Genomic DNA, 20,749 nt, shown 5'->3' with positions numbered 1-20,749 from the left:
TGACCACTTGGTCGATAATAAGCTATGAGTCCAAACAGCAGGCTTGTTCTTCAGTGCTTGATTTCATTTCCACTTTCCTACCACTATGAAAGTGGTCCATCTGGCCAGAAGTAAAGCTCCAAACAGCAGAGTGTAGCTGAAGAGCACAAATTTTAAGATTTCCTTAAATGTGTATAAGAACCGGATGAAGAATGGCTCCGGAACCAGATGCTCTAATTGCGTCTTCTGTCTGAGATGAGGCTGAGTCAGGTTACCCATGTTGTCACCCCGACCCATACTGCAAACATGAGAGGGTAACATAGGGATCATTAATAAAAACCAAGAGACTTCTTCAACAGTATTTCTTGAAGTAAATATATACATTATATTTGATGATTCTGCTTTTTTTTTTACCTTGCTAAAACAAGACTAAATGCAAACAATAGCAGGATTACAATAACTTTGACCAAAAGGCATGACATTTTCATCCAAAAATGTAATTAAATGCTGCCAAAGACAAATCTGTATAAATTTTTGTCCACTCATTGGCTAATTTAGTTGTAGGGACATGATGACATTATGTTAAAGGTGTACCAGTTGAATAAAATAAGTAGAAGGTAAAGTTTTTTTGCCGGATAAATCCTCTCGGATTTAGTGGCATAAAATCATTTTGAGTGAAATTATTTGAAAGTGGAATAAAACTAAAAAATACTGGTGACTAAATCAACATTTGTTATTCAAGTCCACCCTCGTCTTTAAGCATAGAAAATGAAAACAAAGTGCAGAATTATATTTTAGAAGTGGAATGTAGAAGTCATATTTTTCACGGTTTTTAAGTAGTTGTGGCTAAATACTTCTTCGACCGATGGCTATTAATAATTCATCTGGAAATAGCACTAAATGGCTTGCCTATTGATCTGCTTTGTGTATAGTCACAAACTATTATTGTGCACATGCTCCATGTTCAGCTATTGTCATACCTTTATGGCTTTTATGAATATTTGAGATAAGTAAAGATTTCCTAAGGACATGCTACATAGCTGCATATTTTCTTAAAAAAAGTTGTGTGCGTCAACCTATCGCCAAGCTTGTATAATAGTTAAGACATTGCTACAGGATAAGAAACTGTTTATATATCAGGATTGTAAACACGAGAACCATGAACACGTTTAATCAATCTGATGACCAAGATCAAGTTTCTATGAATTTAAGAGATTTAATGTGCAGTAAAATAAAATAACTTCCCGTACCTTGATGTTATTGGAACAGGGTGGGACAGATGTAGAGCTCCTTAGCTTCCTCAAGTCCAAGTCAATGTGTGCTGTTCTGAGCGTTTCAGGCTCTTATGGCAGAGGAGGAGCCTGGAGCACAAAGTGGTCACAAGGATCTGAATCCCCTGGGATTGATCTAACGGCAATCAAAGTCTGCAGCCACCTGCTCCTCAAACAAGGAAACAGCAGTGTAAGACATTGGCCTCAAAGCAGATTTAAAGTAGATTTTAAATCATTCATACAAAGTAGAAATCATGTCCTCTCACCTGTCAACACTGACACAATGAACATATTTTATCCAAGCCGAGAGGACCAAAGTATCTGAGTAGTGTTCCTGAATATATAGTGTCAGACACAGAGAGAGTATTGAAAGATGCTAAGATCAAACAGCCTCCTGCTGAACAGCTACTCCCTACCGGAACACGGAGCAAATGGCTTCCTAATTCAATCAGTGTCCCGCTCTGTCAAATCATAGGCTGAGCTCTCCAGAAAGCAGAGGCCCATTATCGGCTGATTGGGGGCCTGTTACTGTGCTAATTGCTCTTTGGGAGGGCTTGGCTGTAGTTGACGGACATACTCTGGTCTATGCCTTTCATCTTGCAATCAACATCTCTTTCCAAATACTGCTCATTAAACATGAGGCAAAGTGGATAAGCACATGATCATGGAATACAAGGAATTCAGTGGACTCATATATTAGCTGCTAACTGTAAACAATGGAAAAAAGATCAACCAAACACTACATCTTGTACATTACATCATTGAAGCATTGTTTTATTCATTTATATACACATATACAGTATATACACAGAAGCTTCAAAGTAGTGGTAACAGTAAAACACATGTGGAGTGTTCACAGGAATACATCTTGTTTTTAAGAAATACAACTACTTGTCACTAACATTAACATCAGATTAAAATCCAACCCCACAAACACTTTTTTAAAGGGTTGTGTTGTTGCTTGTTAACCCGCAGAGGTGTCAATAAAACACCTGCTGTGCGCTGATGTGGACATGACAAAAGAAACGGCTGCTGAGCTTTTCTGTTGGAAGCTGCGTTTGATGTGACCAGGTGTGCGTGCGGGTGAATCAGGCAGTCTGGGATTCGGGCCGGTCCATGAGGGATTTCATCCAAGTCGTACCATTTATGAGTTTGGTGGTGGCGACGACGTACTCCATGCCACTGTCCTCCATTTGAGAGAGGAAACGAAGAGCGGCTATTTCTGCGTACGTCACCCCGCCAAGGAAGAACACTAGCGTGGTTCGGTTCTCCCCCTGTTGGCCTGTTTGTCATGGAGAGAAAAAATACTGTAAAAAAAAATAAAAAAAGAGCAAAAACTCTACATTTTTACACACTAAATCCATTGAATTTCTAACTGGTAATTAGAGCTGGGTATTAACTCAGATTTCCTAAATCGATTTGGTTTGATTCACAATTCAATTACATTTTTTAATTGGTTAAGGATGTTTCAGTCACAGTACCAAAAACACTTGAATATGGAAGAGATTATCAGACATTTAATGCTGTAAATAGTAAAAAGTAACTATAACTTGGTGCAGCATCAAAAATATTCATGTTTAGATAAAGAGTCCACTGCACCGCATTACACAAGGCAGAAAAGACATTAAATGATTGATTTTATGAATCCATATCGGGTCATTCAAAGAAAAAATGATTCAAATATATTTATTTTTTTAACCCAGCCCTACTGGTAATCAAAATAAAACAAAGCAAATACATTACAGTAAAAACATGCCCTCTTCAGATGTGAAAACTAATAATGAAATAGTGCCCTGCGGTGGGATTAGAACCTTCATTTTCACTATGTATGATCTGACATTTAGCAGACATGTAGAAACAAGTCAGCTGTCTAATGCCCAAACTTGCAGTTCTCATTAGCACGTTTCAAATTGAGCGTTCAATCAAACTCCATATTCACATCAGTTTAACACCTACATCTGACAAAATAAATGGATGGGTGCCAAACAGAGGGAAAGCACACATGCAGTTACTCTAAATCATGGGGTTCTTGTAATCTGACCATCTCTTTCAGACAAAGGAAACACACAAACACTAACAGTGGTGGTGTGACATCAATCTTACGCTCAGCTTTTGAACTGAAACAAAGACCATGTCTTATCTACAAGCAGCAGGTTGAGCCGCAGAGCCAACACGCTACTGCTGCTACTGTTCCTTACGTTTCTTGTGGAGCCCAGAGGGAAGAGTCTGTCTCTCTTCAAAATGAGGCCCTGGAAGCATCTTTAGCACTTCTTCGATGCTACGCCACCCAGGTCTCGCCAAAACCTGAGTGAGGCGAATACTAAGTGGAGCATAGCCACTGTACACGTAGGAGATGTCATTGGGGTTCTGGGGATGATAACACAATTTACAGTCAACACTATTAAAGTTCAGCCTTTATTAAATTTATCTTTTCAAAAGTCTACCTGCTCGTTGGCATCTTCCATCCACAGTTTGAGTGTCTTTCTAATAGTGGGGTGGTTATTCCTGGAGCCGGTTTGAGGCTTTAGTAGTCCACCTTTTTCCAGGTTGTTCAATGTCAGAATATGTTCAAAACCATAGGTCTGCATGAGACACAGGAAGGCAGAACTTCAACAAAAACGCTCTTTCCTGAAGCGTGAACTCTGCACCTCTGTTATCCATGACATCCTTGGAGATGGCAGGAGTGTGAATGACTTTACCTGAAGAATCTCTCTTTTGTAGAAATCTAAAACCTTCTGCTTAAGGCCGTTGTTGCAAACTGACTGCATACACACCAGACGCAGAATCTTAATCAGAGGGTCCTTCTGAGCGATGCAGTCTTCAATGTACGTATTCACCTGCAGAGGGAAATTATTGGCAACATTTATTTCGCTTTTGCAAAGCCATGTGAGAAACAAGCTTTGGTGAATCAGTGAATGTTACCTTGTCTGTGTCGACGCCCGTCATAAACTCCTGCTCCACAGTTAGCTTATCAAAGAAGGCTTCAGATGCTGAAAGAAGGCAAAGGTTTGTACCACATTACAAAGACAGCTTTAACACACATTTAAAAATCCACAATAAACTGAACAGATAGCTATCAAAGGTGTATAAAGTACCTAAAAAAATAACTAAGTAAAAGTACAAGAAGACATATTGGTTGTCATTATAACTCACAACCTTTTCCTAAATGTTCTAAACCTAAGAACTTAGATGTATACATAAGAAAAGATTATCACATCACAATATACAATTACTAACGATCTTGAACAGTTTCTAAGAAAAGCTGTCCCCTTTGAAGATACCTCAAACATGGTAAAGAAAAACAGAACAAAGGCAATAACTCCGGAAAAAATTATTGTGCACAATTTTTGAACTCCATCAAGGTATTGATACCCTGAAGCCACACACCAAATTTGGTTATCCTATCTTAAAGGGCCAATGTTATGCTAAATCAACTTTTCTGTGCTTTAAACATCATAAAAGTGCTATTTGGGCTTCATACACATGCCCAAAGTGTTTTATCCATTGATTCCCTCAATCGTTAGTTAGAGGGTGATTTGCTCCTTTCTTACTGCAGGGTGAGCCCAAACACCTCGCTCCAATTTGATGACGCGTTCCCACTTTGATGACAAATTTGACGCGGCACTGAGCTGGAGAAGCCGCGCCTCCAGGAAGCTCTCTGCCGTGATTGACATGTAATCAGACACGCCCACAAAGGTGAGCATTTCAGCGTCCTTCGCACAGTGCTACGTATGTATTTTCTACAGTCTATGTATGTACCGGAGAACGCTCCGCCCCCACGCTCTGTCTCATGTTTATAAAGAGGCATGAGCTCAGCTACGGAGTGGGTGGGAGGAGGGCCGGCCGTCCTCTGGCCCTACGTCACCATGCGGGGAGGTGGAAGTCAGTGTCAGGCTGTAGACACGCCCAGTCATGATTATGCATAAGTAGGCCGCAAATCAGCCTGTTTGTGTAGAGCTGCTCAGAAAGTGACTTTTCAGAGGCTAAAACTCTGGAAAAAAGGCGAGTTTGGGAAAATAGACCTCAAATACGATGTCTTTGGGGTTCTTAGAACAAATGGAGATGGGTGAAAAAAAGCTGTCCCCTTAAACTCGGACGGACGGACGCAAGGACGGAGCTCAAACGTATATCCCCCTTCCACTTTTTGGTGGGGGACAATAACTAAAAATGACTTTGGTAAAAGTGAAAGTTACCCATTAGAAAAATCACTTGAGCAAAAGTCTTAAAACAGATCACATTTAATGTACTTAATCAAAAGTACATTAAATTGTTGTCTTCTTTTCATTTTTAGGTAAATGAAAAAGACATGATAAGATAAAAAAAAAAGCACCTGAGCAAACAGTGAATCAAGTGATTGGTTGTAAAAAACACTCCTTCACTTTCAGAAACAGGAATTTCTTATGTAGAGAAAATATTAGCAGAGTTACGGTCTTTTAAAATAACGTGTTCCCGAGATGCATTCTGTGGAACCCAGACATTTTGATGAGATTGTAAAATCCGGCCAGATGCTTTGGACAAGAGGTGAAAAGAAGACATGTCCGGGTAAAAGCAGACGTACAATTACCCTAATCAACTGTAACTGCTGAGGTAGCATTTTGATCTCTGCTGCCCTGGGTATCCCATTCCAGCTGTTATCTCCAATCACACGCAAACCGGAAGTTGTTCTTTTCGTGCTTTCAGACATGCCCATTCCAGATTAATTATATTCATATTTTAATTTGTAATGAGTAATGGGGAGGCAAAAATAAAAGTAAACAGACTAAAAGTTTTTTTGACTTTTAAAAGGTAGTAGAGTAAAAGTAAAAGTGCTGAATTAAAAAAAAAAACTCAAGTAAAGTACAAATCATTAAAAAAAAAAATACTGAAGTCTTGTATCAAAGTACAATTACGTCATTACAATACACCTCTGGTAGCTATTATACATAACAGAGAGTTATCAACGCACTTGTGATGTCTTTGATTAGCTCGGCAATAGAAGTGTGGTTTGCCAAAGAGCTTCGCGCTGCCTGCATGTGAGGCAGCTGAGATACAAATTGCTTTATCTCTCCAACTGTTTTAGCGTTATGGCGTTCCTGGAAAACAAAAAAAAATAATAATAAGTCACATTAAAGTGACAAATTTACATTCACCAACTGTGTAAAACAGAAAAAAATTTAAATTATAAAGTGTTTCTCATATGCGGGAATGCAAAGAGTAGATGAAACATCATTCATTCACAGCACAGTCATACCAATTGAGGTAAGCTACATCTGTGGCCATAGCTGTCATTGGGCATTTTGACAAAAATGGCTGCCAGTTGTCTTAAAACACAACGGTAGAGACAGGAAAGGAGTGGGATTCGAACCACTGACTGTCTGGTTACTGGAGTGGTGTATACTGGGAAAAAAACAAACAACCCATCTTTGAAAATTACAAAATTAACATTTTGCATGATAACGATCCCAAATTAAAAGGCATCTTGTGCGATTAAGATGAAATCTTTTAGTGTTGCTTTTGTTGTAATCTGATAAATGTTTGGCTCTATGCTCGCATACTTTCACTTTCTGTTACAACAAATAGTGCTGAATCTTATCTTCATCTTGTTTCCATCACCTCCCTCAGCTCATAGATTTCTGGAAAGGCCTTTGCTAAACTGTAACATAATCTCATTAGCATGCATGTCTGAAAGTGATCTCAATCATTCATTAAAAGCAAAGGGCATTGTTGGATCAAAGAGTTTCGCTTCGATTGTGCTACAGCAGCAGCAGAAGAAAAAAAAAAAAAAATCAAGGAAATACTGACATTAATAACTTCAAGCTAAAGAAGAACCAACCTCAAAAGCAGCAGATATAACTTTGGCCTTCTTGCTGAGGGCTGCTCCTACAGCGTTGAAATTTTTGTCTCGGATTTCTCCATAAAGCTCCTCCGCGGAGTTCAGCTGTAGTTTCTTGGACTCTATGGGAAGATCTTTGCTAGCTTCACCTTGTTTCTTCTGAGAAAACTTTTCTGGTGGGAGCTTGACATAACCTGTGGGTCAGAAAATTAAAAGAAAAAAAAAAGAGTAGACAAAACAAGCAGTGAGCTAAAGTTTGTGAATGTTGACCAAAAGGTCAGAATCTGCAACGGTAATATCCCCAACATGCTGCAGTATCCCTCCTTCACCAACTAGACATACTGTTCATGGAGTAAAACAATCCAAAATCCATGACTGAGCCAATATATACTAGATCTATACACACACATGTAGATTATAAGAGGGTTGATATTGACCATTGTTGATGCCATAAATCTCATCAATGAGTCCTTCATAGGTAAGCTGGGTAGCCAGGGGTGTGAGCAGGTCCACGTTACGATCCAGGAGGAGAAGTGTATCAAACACAGGCAAAATCTGATTCTGGGTACCGGCAAACTCCCTCTTCATCCTCAGCATCATGTTGGCAACGTGCTGACAAATGATGGGAGAAGTTCACAGTGAAATAAAGGGAAGTTCTTGAAATACAAAACGTACTTGATGTTATTCTTTCCCTTTGGACACTCACCCGAGCACAATCTCCTTTCCCAAATATCTGTGGAATGGTGCCATAGAGCGCCTGTAAGGTCATGAGGCCTTTGGCCGTGTGAAACAAGCTTGTTTGGTCATTTTCTAGGTAACATTCCTAAAAGAGTTGAGGAATAATAGTTACTATGGGTTGAAATCTTATGCTGATGGTATTTACTTTTGAGATGTCCATGCACAACACAAATGTTTATTATCTATCTATAGATCTCAAAGAAGGATTTCCTGTTTGAATACACGTAGTGGTCTTTCCGTGGGAAGTTTGCATGTTCTCCCAGAGAGTGTGTGGTAAAAAAAGGTTAAAAAAAAAACATCTTAATGTTGATTGGACAGCGTGTGTTTGGTGTGTCTATTAGTGTTGTGTTCAAGACCACACTATCCGAGACCAAGACTTGCCCGAGACCAGAATGCACCAAGACCAAGACAAGCCGAGGCCAAGACCAAGACCAAGACCATAAACATTATTTTTTTCAATTTAAAAAAATCTATAAATAAATAAAATTATGACAAGGTTTGACAGTTAAATAACATTCTCTCTTTAATTTTAGTTTATTTTAAATACATTTGACGGACAAAAAAGGTGCCTGCAAAAAATTAACTAAAATAATAAAACTACAACTGCTACTGATAAATTCACAATTATTCTACATATTTGAAAACAAGATTTTTATGTCAGCTGAATGTACATCAAGTGTTTAAAAGTATTTCTGCCAAGAAATAATGATTCTTGATTCTGATTCTTTGAGTTGTGCAGGTCAACAGGTCACAGAGTTCACAAGATAATTTTCTAGCTTGAAAAAGTCTTTACACAGGTTATTTTATTAATTCACTTAGTTGATTTAGTTTAATTTGGTTACTGTAATGTAACTAGGATATTCAATTAACAAAGGTTTCCAACTGTAATTGTAAAAGTGAAACTTTCTGAAATAAAACTACAAACAAGTTGTCATCAGTGTAAAAAACATAGAGCTACAGATAGATGTGAAACTAAATAAAACAAACTCAAACCCTGGAACAGTCATGTGACAAATCAATCAATAGTTATTGTTGAGAATTATTATTATTATTCTGGATACAGTGGAAACAGAAACTATTAAAATAATTATATTGTGAACCTGTTTATATTGTGGGGAACATATTATATACATAAATGTAATTGGAGTCTAAAGCCACAAAAAAAACCCACCACTTTAAAAAGATAATAGACTAATATAAGACCTCTTTACAGTTATTTGACTCATTCTGGCTTGTGTAACTCTGCGGCGATGACATAATCCAAGATGGCGGCGGCCCGGACTACAGCCGACATTATGTAATAAAGCCTTAAAAGACATGGATATAATGAAAAGAGTGGATGGACAGAGGCATAAACATGCTGACTTTCACACGGACACACACAGACTTATTAAACACACACAGACTTATTAAACACACACAGACCTCAGTAAACACGGTAAACGGAACAGGCTTCACCGCTCGGCTGGCACTAGGACCCAGAAGCAGAGTAAGTGCGTCCCCTATCCAGCCTTCACAGGCTGTAATATCATCAGTTTATCATTTTACCAGTTATTAGAGCTACTGTCTTTACCAGGGAGATAATATTTATTCATGGTGATTGTTTTCTGGAGTTTTACTGGGATTTTTACCGGTGATTAGTTCATATCTCCCTTGCCCTCCGCGGTCCAAACTGAAATCGTAGTCACACACGTATGAGTGTGTCACACACGTATGAGTGTGTCACACACGTATGAGTGTGTCACACACGTCACTCAGTCACATCAAGGAAGGTTGTGGTCATTATACAGGGTGGATTAAAAAATGAATAAAGGATTGTTTTATCCCGTTCTTCTCCGTGTTATTATCACATTATAAAAAAGTTTAAAAATAGCAGGAATTAGTGCTGGTCTCGAACGGTCTTGACGGAAAATCCCGAGTCTGGGCAGCCCGAGTCCGAGACAAGACCGAGTCAAAATGCTTCAGAGTCCAAGACAAGACCAAGACCTTTAAGTCTAGTGTTGTGGTCTTGACCACCACAACACTAGTGTCTATGACTGTATGTCTGTGTTATCCTTGTTATAGAGGGGTACCCAAAAATACATTAAAGCAAGTAGTTTAAGATTAATCAAATAAAAACATGATATCAAAAACTATAACTTAACTTGTAAATAAATAAATAAATATATATAACACAAGAGTAGTCAGGGAGCGTAAGCTTCTGCCAAGCACTAAATCTCCTCTTTGACAGATATTGACAGTTATCTGGATCAGTGATCTTGATCATGCTGCTACGATCGTTCACACTTTAAAGGCTTGGAAGAAATGTCCATCTCCATCAATAATGGTACAGTAGGTCCAAATGTACGGGTATCTACAACTTTTTTTTAATTTGCAAACTAGATTTGATCTGGATTATACTCGGTGGGGTAATGGAGAAAAACCTGACATAACGGAGTCAAATTTCATTAGGATTGGTCAATTATGAACCAAGATAATGAATTTTTGAAAATTCACCAATGATGAGACAGATTTTTTTTTTTTTTTTTTAAAAACTGATCCAGAATCAGTATATTAATCTGGATCCCGTCCACACGTAATGGAATATTCGAGAGGTCGACCGATATATATATATTTTTTTTTTATTTATTTAGCACTTTAGAGTAGCCATTAAAGGAAAAAAGAAAGAACATAAAAAACAGCCATTCGAATGTATGAATACTGTATACAAAAAAAAGTAATAATAATAATAGCATGTGTATGAGAGAGGTAGAAGTCAATAGGCTTACACATAAAAACCTGATATAATAGGATAAGGATATAATATATTAATGCTTGATCAAATATCCTTATCTTATATCCTTAATAGGATAAGGATTTAATAGGATAAGAATATTTGATCAGGCACCCATGTGGGCAGCTGCAGCCACCGCTTGACTGATGGAAGAACCCCGCATTCATATCATATGAGCGTTTCAATTGTCTTTCATAATCAATGTGCTTTAAAAAGAAGTATATCGGCTTCAGATATCGGCCATCGGCTGAATTTGAAAAAAAAAGGTCCATCTTTGGTTAAAATGTTGTCAAAATCCATTAAGTACCTGCTAACAAACAAATAAATTCCAGTAAAAAAATAAACAAAATAATGTAAATAATGTTGATTTAAATTGAAATAATCAATTCATTTATCATATTGGTTGGAGCTGCTTACTGTTCATTGATGCATATTTGTTAAGTGGGTTTATACACACCCTGAAAGCACTTTCATACTCCATCGAGAGTAGGTCCCCATCATATGGGATCAGATCCAAGATGTACTCATCAATATTGTTGAAGGAGCCCAGCACACATTGCTCCTTCAGCCGCTGCTCACACAGCATGCTCCGTCGAGGCACAAACAGAATGTGGAATTCTCGGGGTGAATGCATCTTGTCCTCGCTGAAAACATCAACGTTCTAGCCCATTAATATTCTGTACATTGGACCACAATACAAATGTTAATTATTAAATGCATAAACACACCTCAGCACATTGTCAGCGATGATGTCCATCAGCTCCAGTCTGGGTCGGACAAAGAAGATAATGTTTTTGACATCAGCCGGGGGAAGCCGGCCACTTTTGAGGGTGAACATCTTTTCCACCTCATGTTCCTTTAAAAGCACAAAGAACACGCTTTAGGAAGGTAAAGGGAAAGTCCCACAAACATGTAAATGTAAATGGACTTGATTTATATAGCGCTTTTATGCATACAATGAAGTAGTGCCAAAGCGCTTTACAATATCAACTAATTCACCCATTCACACACCAATGTGCTGATGAAAGCTGCATGGGATTATGATCCTCCACTGTTATCACTACTATTAGATCACAGATTATTAACCACACTCACATTCCATGATAAATCATCAGGTGTGCTATCTAAAGCTAAATATAGTTACTCAGTGTAAAGATGGGTTAATGCAAAAACCTATGCAATCATTATTCAATCCTTCATGTCAGTAGAAAGCACAATAATTACTCTTTGACATGTTTATGGTTTAATTGTGTTCCACTGGACTTTTATCCAATTAGTTTACAAAAGTCTCGACCCATGGACATTAGGTATTAGGGGTGTGTATTGATTGGCATCTGGCGATACGATTCGTATCAAGATACATAAGTCACGAAATGATACGATGTATCCAGATATTAAAGTATAAGGCGATTATTGCAATTTTTTTTTAATATATGACTTAAAAAACAACTAATCTGTAAGTTTGTAGACTTTCATGAGAACATTATGTATGAAATATATTTTATTTGCATATTTTACACTCAAAACATTGGCTTTAACATGCCATGTGCCAACAAATTAAAATAAAAAAATTAACATACAATCCGCCTGTGGCTTTTAAAAATTAACTTTGACTTTAGTGCAACTTAACTGAGGTATATGCCTAGAACAACAAATAAATGCAGAAAGTTAGACTTAAAAAAAACACAAGCTGGTCAACATGCGCAAGTTTCAGTGCACTTCTTTGTGCAGTTGCAATGTCTCCTGCAGTGGTAAAGACTTTCCCGGTTAAATAACGATAAAAAAATAAATAAAAAATGATATGGACGCATTTAGAATCGATCCGCGAATCGCGCAACGTAATATCGCAATATATCGCCGAATCGATTTTGTTCAACACCCCTATTAGGAATGAATGGGTAAAAAAAAAAAAAAAGAAGTGATATTGTTTTTAAGATAAACACAACTGAAATGACAGACAGCTCATCTGGACAACTATTATATGCAACCTTGGAATGAGAGTCGATTTAGCAGCTGCATATGCAAGAAAAATAACTTTAAAAGGGGTATTATGTTTCATTAAAGGTAGGGCTGCACAATTAATCAAATTTTTATCGTGATCACGATTTTGCTTGCCACGATTAAATTACCCTGATCATCCACAATATTTACATTTAAAATACGAGCCCTGCACTCTGTAATAGTGTATTTATTCCCTTTAGCCTTTGGTACATTTTAAATTATTGGGTACATTTTTTATTTAAATATTGTTTTTATTATAATTCCAATTTCATTTTGCACTGTAAACACACCGTTGAAAAGTAGTGCACTAAAAACACTGATTTTTCCCTCATATGATAAATAATTGATTATAATCGTGATTACAATATTGATAATAATAATAATAGTTAAGCCCTACTTGAAGGCTAAAGTTGATATAAGTGACTCCTAAAAACATTTCTTACACAAATTAGTAACAAATTCTTCCACATTTTAAAGGGCATTTAACTGCCTATAATATTAATAATAATAATAAAAATAATATTGTGACAAATAACGTATATTCTATTACCACAAAAATACAATAATGATCAGTCAAGGCTTGACTGCAACATTGGTATTTGGACAGAAAGATCCAAATTAGAAGTACAACTGCTATATGCCTTTAACCTCTTCTTAGATAATTTTTAAAAACACTTTATTCTATTTTTATAATTTGCAACCCATAATAAATCTTTGTATGCTTCCTTTTTAAGAAGAATTTGTGTATCGCTTTAATTCACTAAGATTTTATTCTATTTTTATGTGTGGTAACATCATGCCAAGCGGCAACAAATGTATGTCTGTGTACAATTTGTGCCTCCATTTCTCCTCAGATATTCATTAATGAACAAGGTTTCATAAACAGGACAAAGTCTAACATTAAGGACCTTTAAGGTTTAAGTAAACATCTGGAAATAGGAAGTGGGACAAACCTAGAAACATTTTTAAACTGCAATGCTACAAAAAAAATAAATAACAATAAAATAAAAATATAGAAAGAAGTACATGTTTATAGAATTAAATGATTGTTTGGCTTAATGTTGGGCGAAAGACACAAAAGTAGAGACATAAACATAATAGTGAAAGCAGCTAAACCAAAACACTGTTTGTTAATGAGTGTTTTACATTAGTTATGCAGAGAATGACTCACCTTTAATAAAGAATACTGAGCAATGAGTCCAAAAGGTCCTGTCAGGTATTCATCCCAGACGATGGCCTGCATAGAAACATCTTATAATAAGCAAAGCAGCAGGAAGACATTAAAAAGTCGGAGTGGCTATCCGTACGTAACAGTACGTAAAACCCCCGTGCTATTTTAGGGTTAGTTTGTAGGTAAAGTAGTTTAGGAATCTACGTATTAATATCAAACAGAAGTACTGGCCAATGAGTGGCGCCCACGTGATCTAAACTAGCCAATGAGGGGCGCTACATACGATACAGTTACGTACGGATAGTCACTGACTTAAAAATTCCGAGTACGTGATGTTAAAAACGGTCACTTGTGTGAGAGTTTACCTAATTACTGTCTGTGTAATTACACAGTTAATACTGAAAGTATTTATTTCATTACTGTATTTTTTTAAATGTCCAAAAACCTTAAAATACCACGAAGTATTTACACAAGCAATAGTGAAAACTGCATGACAGTGTATGAGGCTAGGGAAACAGTCGTCTGTTTCCGCCATGTTTTGCATAAGTAAATGTGTTTTTCTTTACCTTGCTCCCAGCACATTTGTCCAAAAACTCCCGGAGTTCTTTTCTTGCAGCCTCTCTCAATATGTTTAGGTTTACTCTGCCGTAGGATAGGTGAGCCGCCATCTTTCCTAACGATAAGCACAGCGGAGTCAGCTGACTTCAGCCCTACGCCTTTGGTCACATGACCAAAGAGTGTCTGTACCAAGATAGTTCACTGCCATACGGAGTAGGGAAACATTCTCCTTTGCAAACAAAAGTAATTTTACTGATCAAGTTTACTACAATTTTAGTTAAAGTATCCATCCATTGGCCCACAAGTAAAAAACTAAATGTTTAATCTTAAAGAACGGCATAATAGTAAGTCAGACACAAACAAGGAAGTACAAGTGTGCGGTCGTTAAAATGCGTAGCAAACTTCCAGTTTAAAAAAAAAAAAAAAAAAAAAAAAAAAACATTATTATTTTATTTGAAAAATACAAATTTACAATAAGTCAGAAGTGTACACTTACAAATATACAGAAAGGGGACACAGCAAGCAATAATCCTAATTGAAATTTAAATTAAAAAAAAAATAAATAAATAAAAAAATAAAATAATAATAATAATAATAATAATAATAATAATAATAATAATAATAATAATAATAATAATAATAATAATAATAATAATATAGTCATTATAGGGGTAAATCAGTCATTATTCTACTTCAAAAACATTGTCGTATATTGTTTTGGTTTTGATGCTTTTTTGTATGAATATAAAGTTTTGATGTCTTCTATAAATTCACACAGAAAGCTTACAAAGAGGGGAGAACATTTGTTGAATTCACATTTGTGAATGTAAAATTTACCATATAAAATGAACAGCTAGGTTTATAATGAAATCAACTTCGTTTTTATTGTGTTCAAAGTACATAATGTGACATTCACAATTAAATAGAATATTACTAATCCTGCATTTTAAGTGATTTTCCATTTGAGCCCAAAAACCAATTGAATGAATACAGTAATAATCTTCCTCTGTTACTAGCAGTTCTTTCCAAATTACAGTGCATCCAGAAAGTATTCACAGCGCTTCACTTTTTCCACATTTTGTTATGTTACAGCCTTATTTCAAATCATATTAAATTCATCTATTTCCTCATAATTCTCCACAAAATGTCATTTTTTAAAATTGTATTAAGATTTTTGCAAATTTATGAAAAACAAAAAATTACAGAAGTTACACTTATTCAGTCTTTGCCGTGAAGCTCAAAATTGAGCTCAGGTGTTTAATTTGTTTACACTGATCATTATGATTTGGAAAGACACACACCTGTCTCTATATAGTACCATAGTTGACAGTGCATGTCAGAGTGCAAACACCAAGCATGAAGTCAAAGGAATTGTCTGTAAACCTCCGAGATAGGATGGTTTTGAGGCACAATGCTGGGGATGGATACAGAAATATTTCTGCTGCTTTGAATGTCCCACTGAGCATAGTGGCCTCCATCATTCAAAAATGAACAAAGTTTGGAACCACCAGGACTCTTCCTAAAGCTAGCCAGCCAGCCATCTAAACTGAGCTATCAGGGGAGAAGGGCATTAGTCAGCGTTCCTCTGTGGAGAAAGGAGAACCTTCCAGAAGGACAACCATCTCTGCACCAATCTACCATACAAGCCTGTATGATAGAGTAGCCAGAAAGAAGTCACTCCCAGGAAAAAGGCACATGGCAGCCAGTCTGGTGTTTGCCAAAGGACACATAAAGGACTCTCAGACAATGAGAAACAAAATTATCTGGTCTGATGAGACAAAGATTGAACTCTTTAGTGTGAATGCCAGGCGTCATATTTGGAAGAAACCAGTCCCTGCTCATCGCCAGGCCAATACGATCCCTACAGTGAAACATGGTGGAGGCAGCATAATGTTATGGGGATGTTTTCAGCATCAGGGACTGGCAGACTGGAGGGAAAGATGAATGCACCAAAGTACAGAGACATCCTGGTTTAAAACCTGCTCTAGAGCTCTCTTGACCTCAGACTAGGGTTTGTTTTTCAGCCTAAAGCACACAGCCAACATCTCAAAGGAGTGGCTTCAGAACCACTCTATAGATGTCCTGGAGTGGCCCAGTCAGAGTCCAGACTTCAAACCCATTGAACATCTCTGGAGAGATCTGAAAATGTCTGCACAGATGTCTCCCATCCAACCTGATGGAGCTTGTACTACGAAGAAGAATGGACCAAACTGCCTAAAGATGGGGGTGCTAAGCTTGTGGCATCATATTCAAAAATACTTGACTGTTATTGCTGCCAAAGGTGGATCAATAAATTATTAAGCAAATGCCTGAATACTTTTCTGTTTTTCACAAATAAGCAAAAATCTAAAAAAAAATGAACTTCACATTGTCATTATGGGGTATTTTGTGTAGAATTTTGGGGAAGAGTTAATTTTATAAGATTTCAAATAATGCTCTAAAAAAAAAATTGAAACACTGAATATTTACAGGATACACTGTGTAGCAGTTTATGCTTATATAAAAACACGTTATCGTTCTCGAAACATTGTAGAAAGAAAGAATAGCTTAAGTCATTAGGAGTGAATCAATATCCTAGCATTGTGTAAAAGGAATGGGCCACTTTTACCACAGTGGGGACTGCAGAAATGTGATGGTTTAATCCAAGGCCCACATTTATCAACATTCATGTCAGCATTTAGAATACTGAACATTCTGAGAATTAATGCAGGTAAGAGAAAAAAAAATGTTTTGTGTTTTTGTTGTTGTATTTTTTTGGATATCTGCTGGAAACAAACCTTTGTCTCTAGAAGTTTCACAATTTTGAGAAAAAAATTACTTTAAAGTACATATATTTATTGTCACAGCATCAAAAACATGGACCTTAAACCTAAATCTATAAACTTCAACACAGGACTCAACTTTTAACTCTCATGTTATACAAATCACAAGGACAGCCGTCTTCCACTTCCGTAATATCTCTAACATCAGCTACCAGGCTCCTCGCCTTTGGAACCAGCTCCCAGTCTTACTACGGGAGGCTGCTACTCTCTCCACTTTCAAAAATAAACTCAAAACCTACTTATTTGCTAAAGCATATATCGTATAACAGCAATAACCTAAAACGAACATGGTCTCGTGGTTTGGTCACGATCCATCCATCCATCCATTTTCAAACCCGCTAATTCCCATTTATCAGGGTCGCGGGGGTGTTTGGTCACAATCACAGACCATTACACGTAAATGGTCAACATCTCACACTATTGCGAGAGACCATTACAAGCATAACCTACTCATTTACTGAAGCGTACATCGTATAGTTGCAATAATTTAAATGCGGGCAAGTGTTCCTATTGTAGTGATCGCTGAGATCACTACGTGCACCCATTACAAGACAAAATCTTGTCTGTAATGGTTGCATACTCAGAGCATGGTGGATAGCCGCTAGACGTTTAATATTAATATTAACCTAACCACTAGGAACGAGTGTATCATAGTGTATCATGTTTTTTCCGGCAGTCTGTGCCTTCTCCTCGCCCTCCACTGTCTTTTCTGTTTCAGGTGTCTTGATGTTGGAGCTGGTGGTTCCTGATTGATGGTTCACGGCTCAATAACCAGCCTTGGACATTTGGATTGACTATCCTTCTATCCTTTTCTGTTTGCCCTTCTGTCCACTAACCCAACCAGTGGAAGCGGATGGCTGTCACCTCTGAACCTGGTTCTGCTGGAGATTTCTTCCCATTAAAAGAGGGAGTTTTTTCTTCCAACTGTCGTTAAATGCTTGTTCTTATTGGGTTCTTTCTTTCTTTCTTTCTTTCTTTCTTTCTTTCTTTCTTTCTTTCTTTCTTTCTTTCTTTCTTTCTTTCTTTCTTACTGTGGACCATATATTTTGTTAAACGCGCTGAGATGACTTTGTTGTAATTTTTATATAAATAAAGTTGAGTTGAGTTGAGATGAATACCCCACTACATTGCTTCAATGACTGAAAGAAACAAAGCTATTCTTATAAATATTCTTATTCCCACAGGATGGTAGGTTTTCCTGTTAAAAGAGTAATTGAACCATGAAACAAAGATTTGTAAAATTCCTTTTGGGTTAGAATAATTATGGGTTCAACACATGTTATTATTATGCACATACTTAATGAGATAACGTCAAGGTGCATTTCATCTTTTTCTATGTGCAGTGACACATTTAGCCTATAGATGGCGCCGCATCTCCATATACAGACCACTAATAGTGTGTGTTACTAGAATTTAGATGTCGATGCCTCAGCATTTGTTTAATGTTAATAAAATGTCGATTGCTCACTTGAAACACATAAATAAAACGTTAGATAATATAGGTTTGATGTTGTTTGTATAACATTCTAGACAGGGCACTGCAGACAAATCGCATTTCTAATGTATATTTATTATCACACACACACACATATTGATTGCTTCCTGAGACCAAGTGATGAATAAACTGTGATCGTGTGTTTGCAAGTGCGTCTGTTGAATAGCTCGCCATCTGCTACAAATATTTCATGGTATAAACTGTTTCATGGCTCACTGGCTGTCTTGTTGGTGAGACACATTTAGCTGCATGTTAGAGTCCCATGGATCAGGTGATGACTGCTCACTTCAGCATCAGCATCAGCATCAGCATCAGCATCAGCATCAGCATCAGCATCAGCATCAGCATCATCATCATCATCATCAGCACCAGCCTCCATCACCTCACTCAGGGGTTTCCTTCTCAGGGTACCAAGGGCTTTCCATGCCTACGCTTTTCCATCCACGCAATCGAGGAGAATGAGTTCACACATCGTGGTGGTGATATCCACACACTGCCACTGGTAGAAGACCAACCAGCAACTCCCCCACGGCTGTGCGTAATGAGCGACTCTGTGGTGTCATCGGAGCGCTGCATCACTGTGTGACAGATCTCACTGAAAGGAGGCTAGGGCTGGGCTCTCAGGTAAGAGCTGCGATCCTCTGCATTGATCAATGTGCTTTATCATTTATTTATTTTTTCATTTCTCATTAACAATCTTTGTAAAGGCAACATTTTTCTTTTCATTCAAAAAAACTGAGATGACGGGAGCGCGCGTTTCAACGCCCCCTGTTAAATAAGCATATTTCTGTGTCATTCTAGTCAAATTCATGGACTTTAGTGAATATATACGCTCAGTGATCATATATTTGCTTTCAATAACCCATGCGTTATACCAAAGTACATCATAGTAATGCTTAGGCTTTGTTGTATTTTTGCTCTGCAGCAGATCCTTTTTTTTTTTTTCGTCTTCTGTCATCAATGCAAGATGTATTTATAGAATCTACCTCTTATTCTGGAATACTACAACAGTCTTTGTTGTTTTGAGTTTATTTATACATGGCTGCTAAATGTCAATTATTGAAGGTCCTAAATCTCTAAGAGTAATTAAACCAAACTAGTAAAGGGCCCCACTATGGCTCATAGGCTACTTGTTTCAGGGTTTGATTGAAGAAAGCAGAGCAGTGAGTGATGTGGGGCATAATGTGGTTGCAGTCCCTGGGCGTTGCTGCAGGATTTTTTTATTTATTTATTTATTTTTTTAGGAGAGCTTGCAGACTTGCAAGAAAAAAAAAACAAAAAAAACATGAGAAATGCTTTCATATGCAGATGTGGGCAGAGAGGATCCAGCTGTGCCACAGGACAGGTGTCACAGCATCCATCAGCAGCTCTACTTGTTGTGATGTTATTATTTTCCTGCAAGCCTTGGAAGGTCAGGAGGAAGCTGTCTGTGCTCAGAACTGACATACGCTAACAAATCGATTCATGGCTCCTGCTGTCAATATGGGGGGAAAAGGATAGAGAAAAAGAAGCAACCGCCCAGTTCCACCAGCTCCAACTCCTCCTACAGACCTGAAGCACGGGGATAATATGGGGGAGGGGAAATAAAGAATGAATATAGTATAAGAAGAGATATCTGCAGCTGCCTCCTTTACACAATATAGCAGCCAAAAGAGTGCATGTCATCGCTTTTGGTCATACCTCTTTTTTTTCCCCTATTTTTCTGTCTTCATGTCAGCCATGGCATGCATTGCTGTCAGTATATGTAGAAAATATTTTGCACATCCACAGAGATCAAAAAGATGAATGATCTATACATGTACTATAGGTCAAAACGAACCAAAGAGAGTGGAGTGAAAGTACATTTATAGGCGTTTAGGGAAAAGGTGGAAAAAAAGATGGAGGAAGGAAGTAAGAGCTTTGCACACTCAATGCATTATTTAAAGCTGAAGCATGAAGCCATCTCGCTCACAAGCCCTCATACTTTCCACCTTCCTGTTTTTCATTCCAGCTGCATATGTATAGACATTTTTGCTCAGTTGTACTCATTGTACCATAACTACACATGTTAAAAGGACATAAATACACACCGATTTAATCACTTTGATTCTCATCTCATGATCCCTCTGTTTCCATGACCACAGTTGATA

General features: G+C 37.4%; 2 protein-coding genes across 2 annotated transcripts in view; one reads left to right on the top strand and one right to left on the bottom strand.

The window, feature by feature from the left end:
* Nucleotides 1-1,994: 1,994 nt before the first annotated feature.
* LOC114470154 (vacuolar protein sorting-associated protein 33A) lies at nucleotides 1,995-14,463 on the bottom strand. The gene is made up of 13 exons (XM_028458169.1): nucleotides 14,312-14,463; nucleotides 13,746-13,811; nucleotides 11,302-11,429; nucleotides 11,031-11,217; nucleotides 7,769-7,885; nucleotides 7,500-7,674; nucleotides 7,063-7,256; nucleotides 6,196-6,322; nucleotides 4,173-4,240; nucleotides 3,950-4,087; nucleotides 3,695-3,832; nucleotides 3,449-3,617; nucleotides 1,995-2,532 (listed from the first exon to the last, which is right to left on the bottom strand). The coding sequence occupies exons 1-13, from the start codon at nucleotides 14,411-14,413 to the stop codon at nucleotides 2,339-2,341; spliced, it is 1,803 nt and encodes a 600-aa protein (XP_028313970.1). The 5' UTR covers nucleotides 14,414-14,463; the 3' UTR covers nucleotides 1,995-2,338.
* Nucleotides 14,464-19,022: 4,559 nt separating this feature from the next.
* LOC114469485 (rabphilin-3A-like) overlaps nucleotides 19,023-20,749 on the top strand; it is a 74,791-nt gene continuing 73,064 nt past the window's right edge. Inside the window, exon 1 of the mRNA XM_028457029.1 lies at nucleotides 19,023-19,244. The gene's annotated coding sequence lies outside the window, so the exon portion shown is untranslated. The remainder of the gene's footprint in view (nucleotides 19,245-20,749) is intronic.

This window comes from Gouania willdenowi, chromosome 9 (genome assembly GCF_900634775.1).
Source record: "Gouania willdenowi chromosome 9, fGouWil2.1, whole genome shotgun sequence".
NCBI classification, from domain to species: Eukaryota; Metazoa; Chordata; class Actinopteri; order Blenniiformes; family Gobiesocidae; genus Gouania; species Gouania willdenowi.
This window is presented reverse-complemented; position numbering and strand designations above follow the sequence as displayed.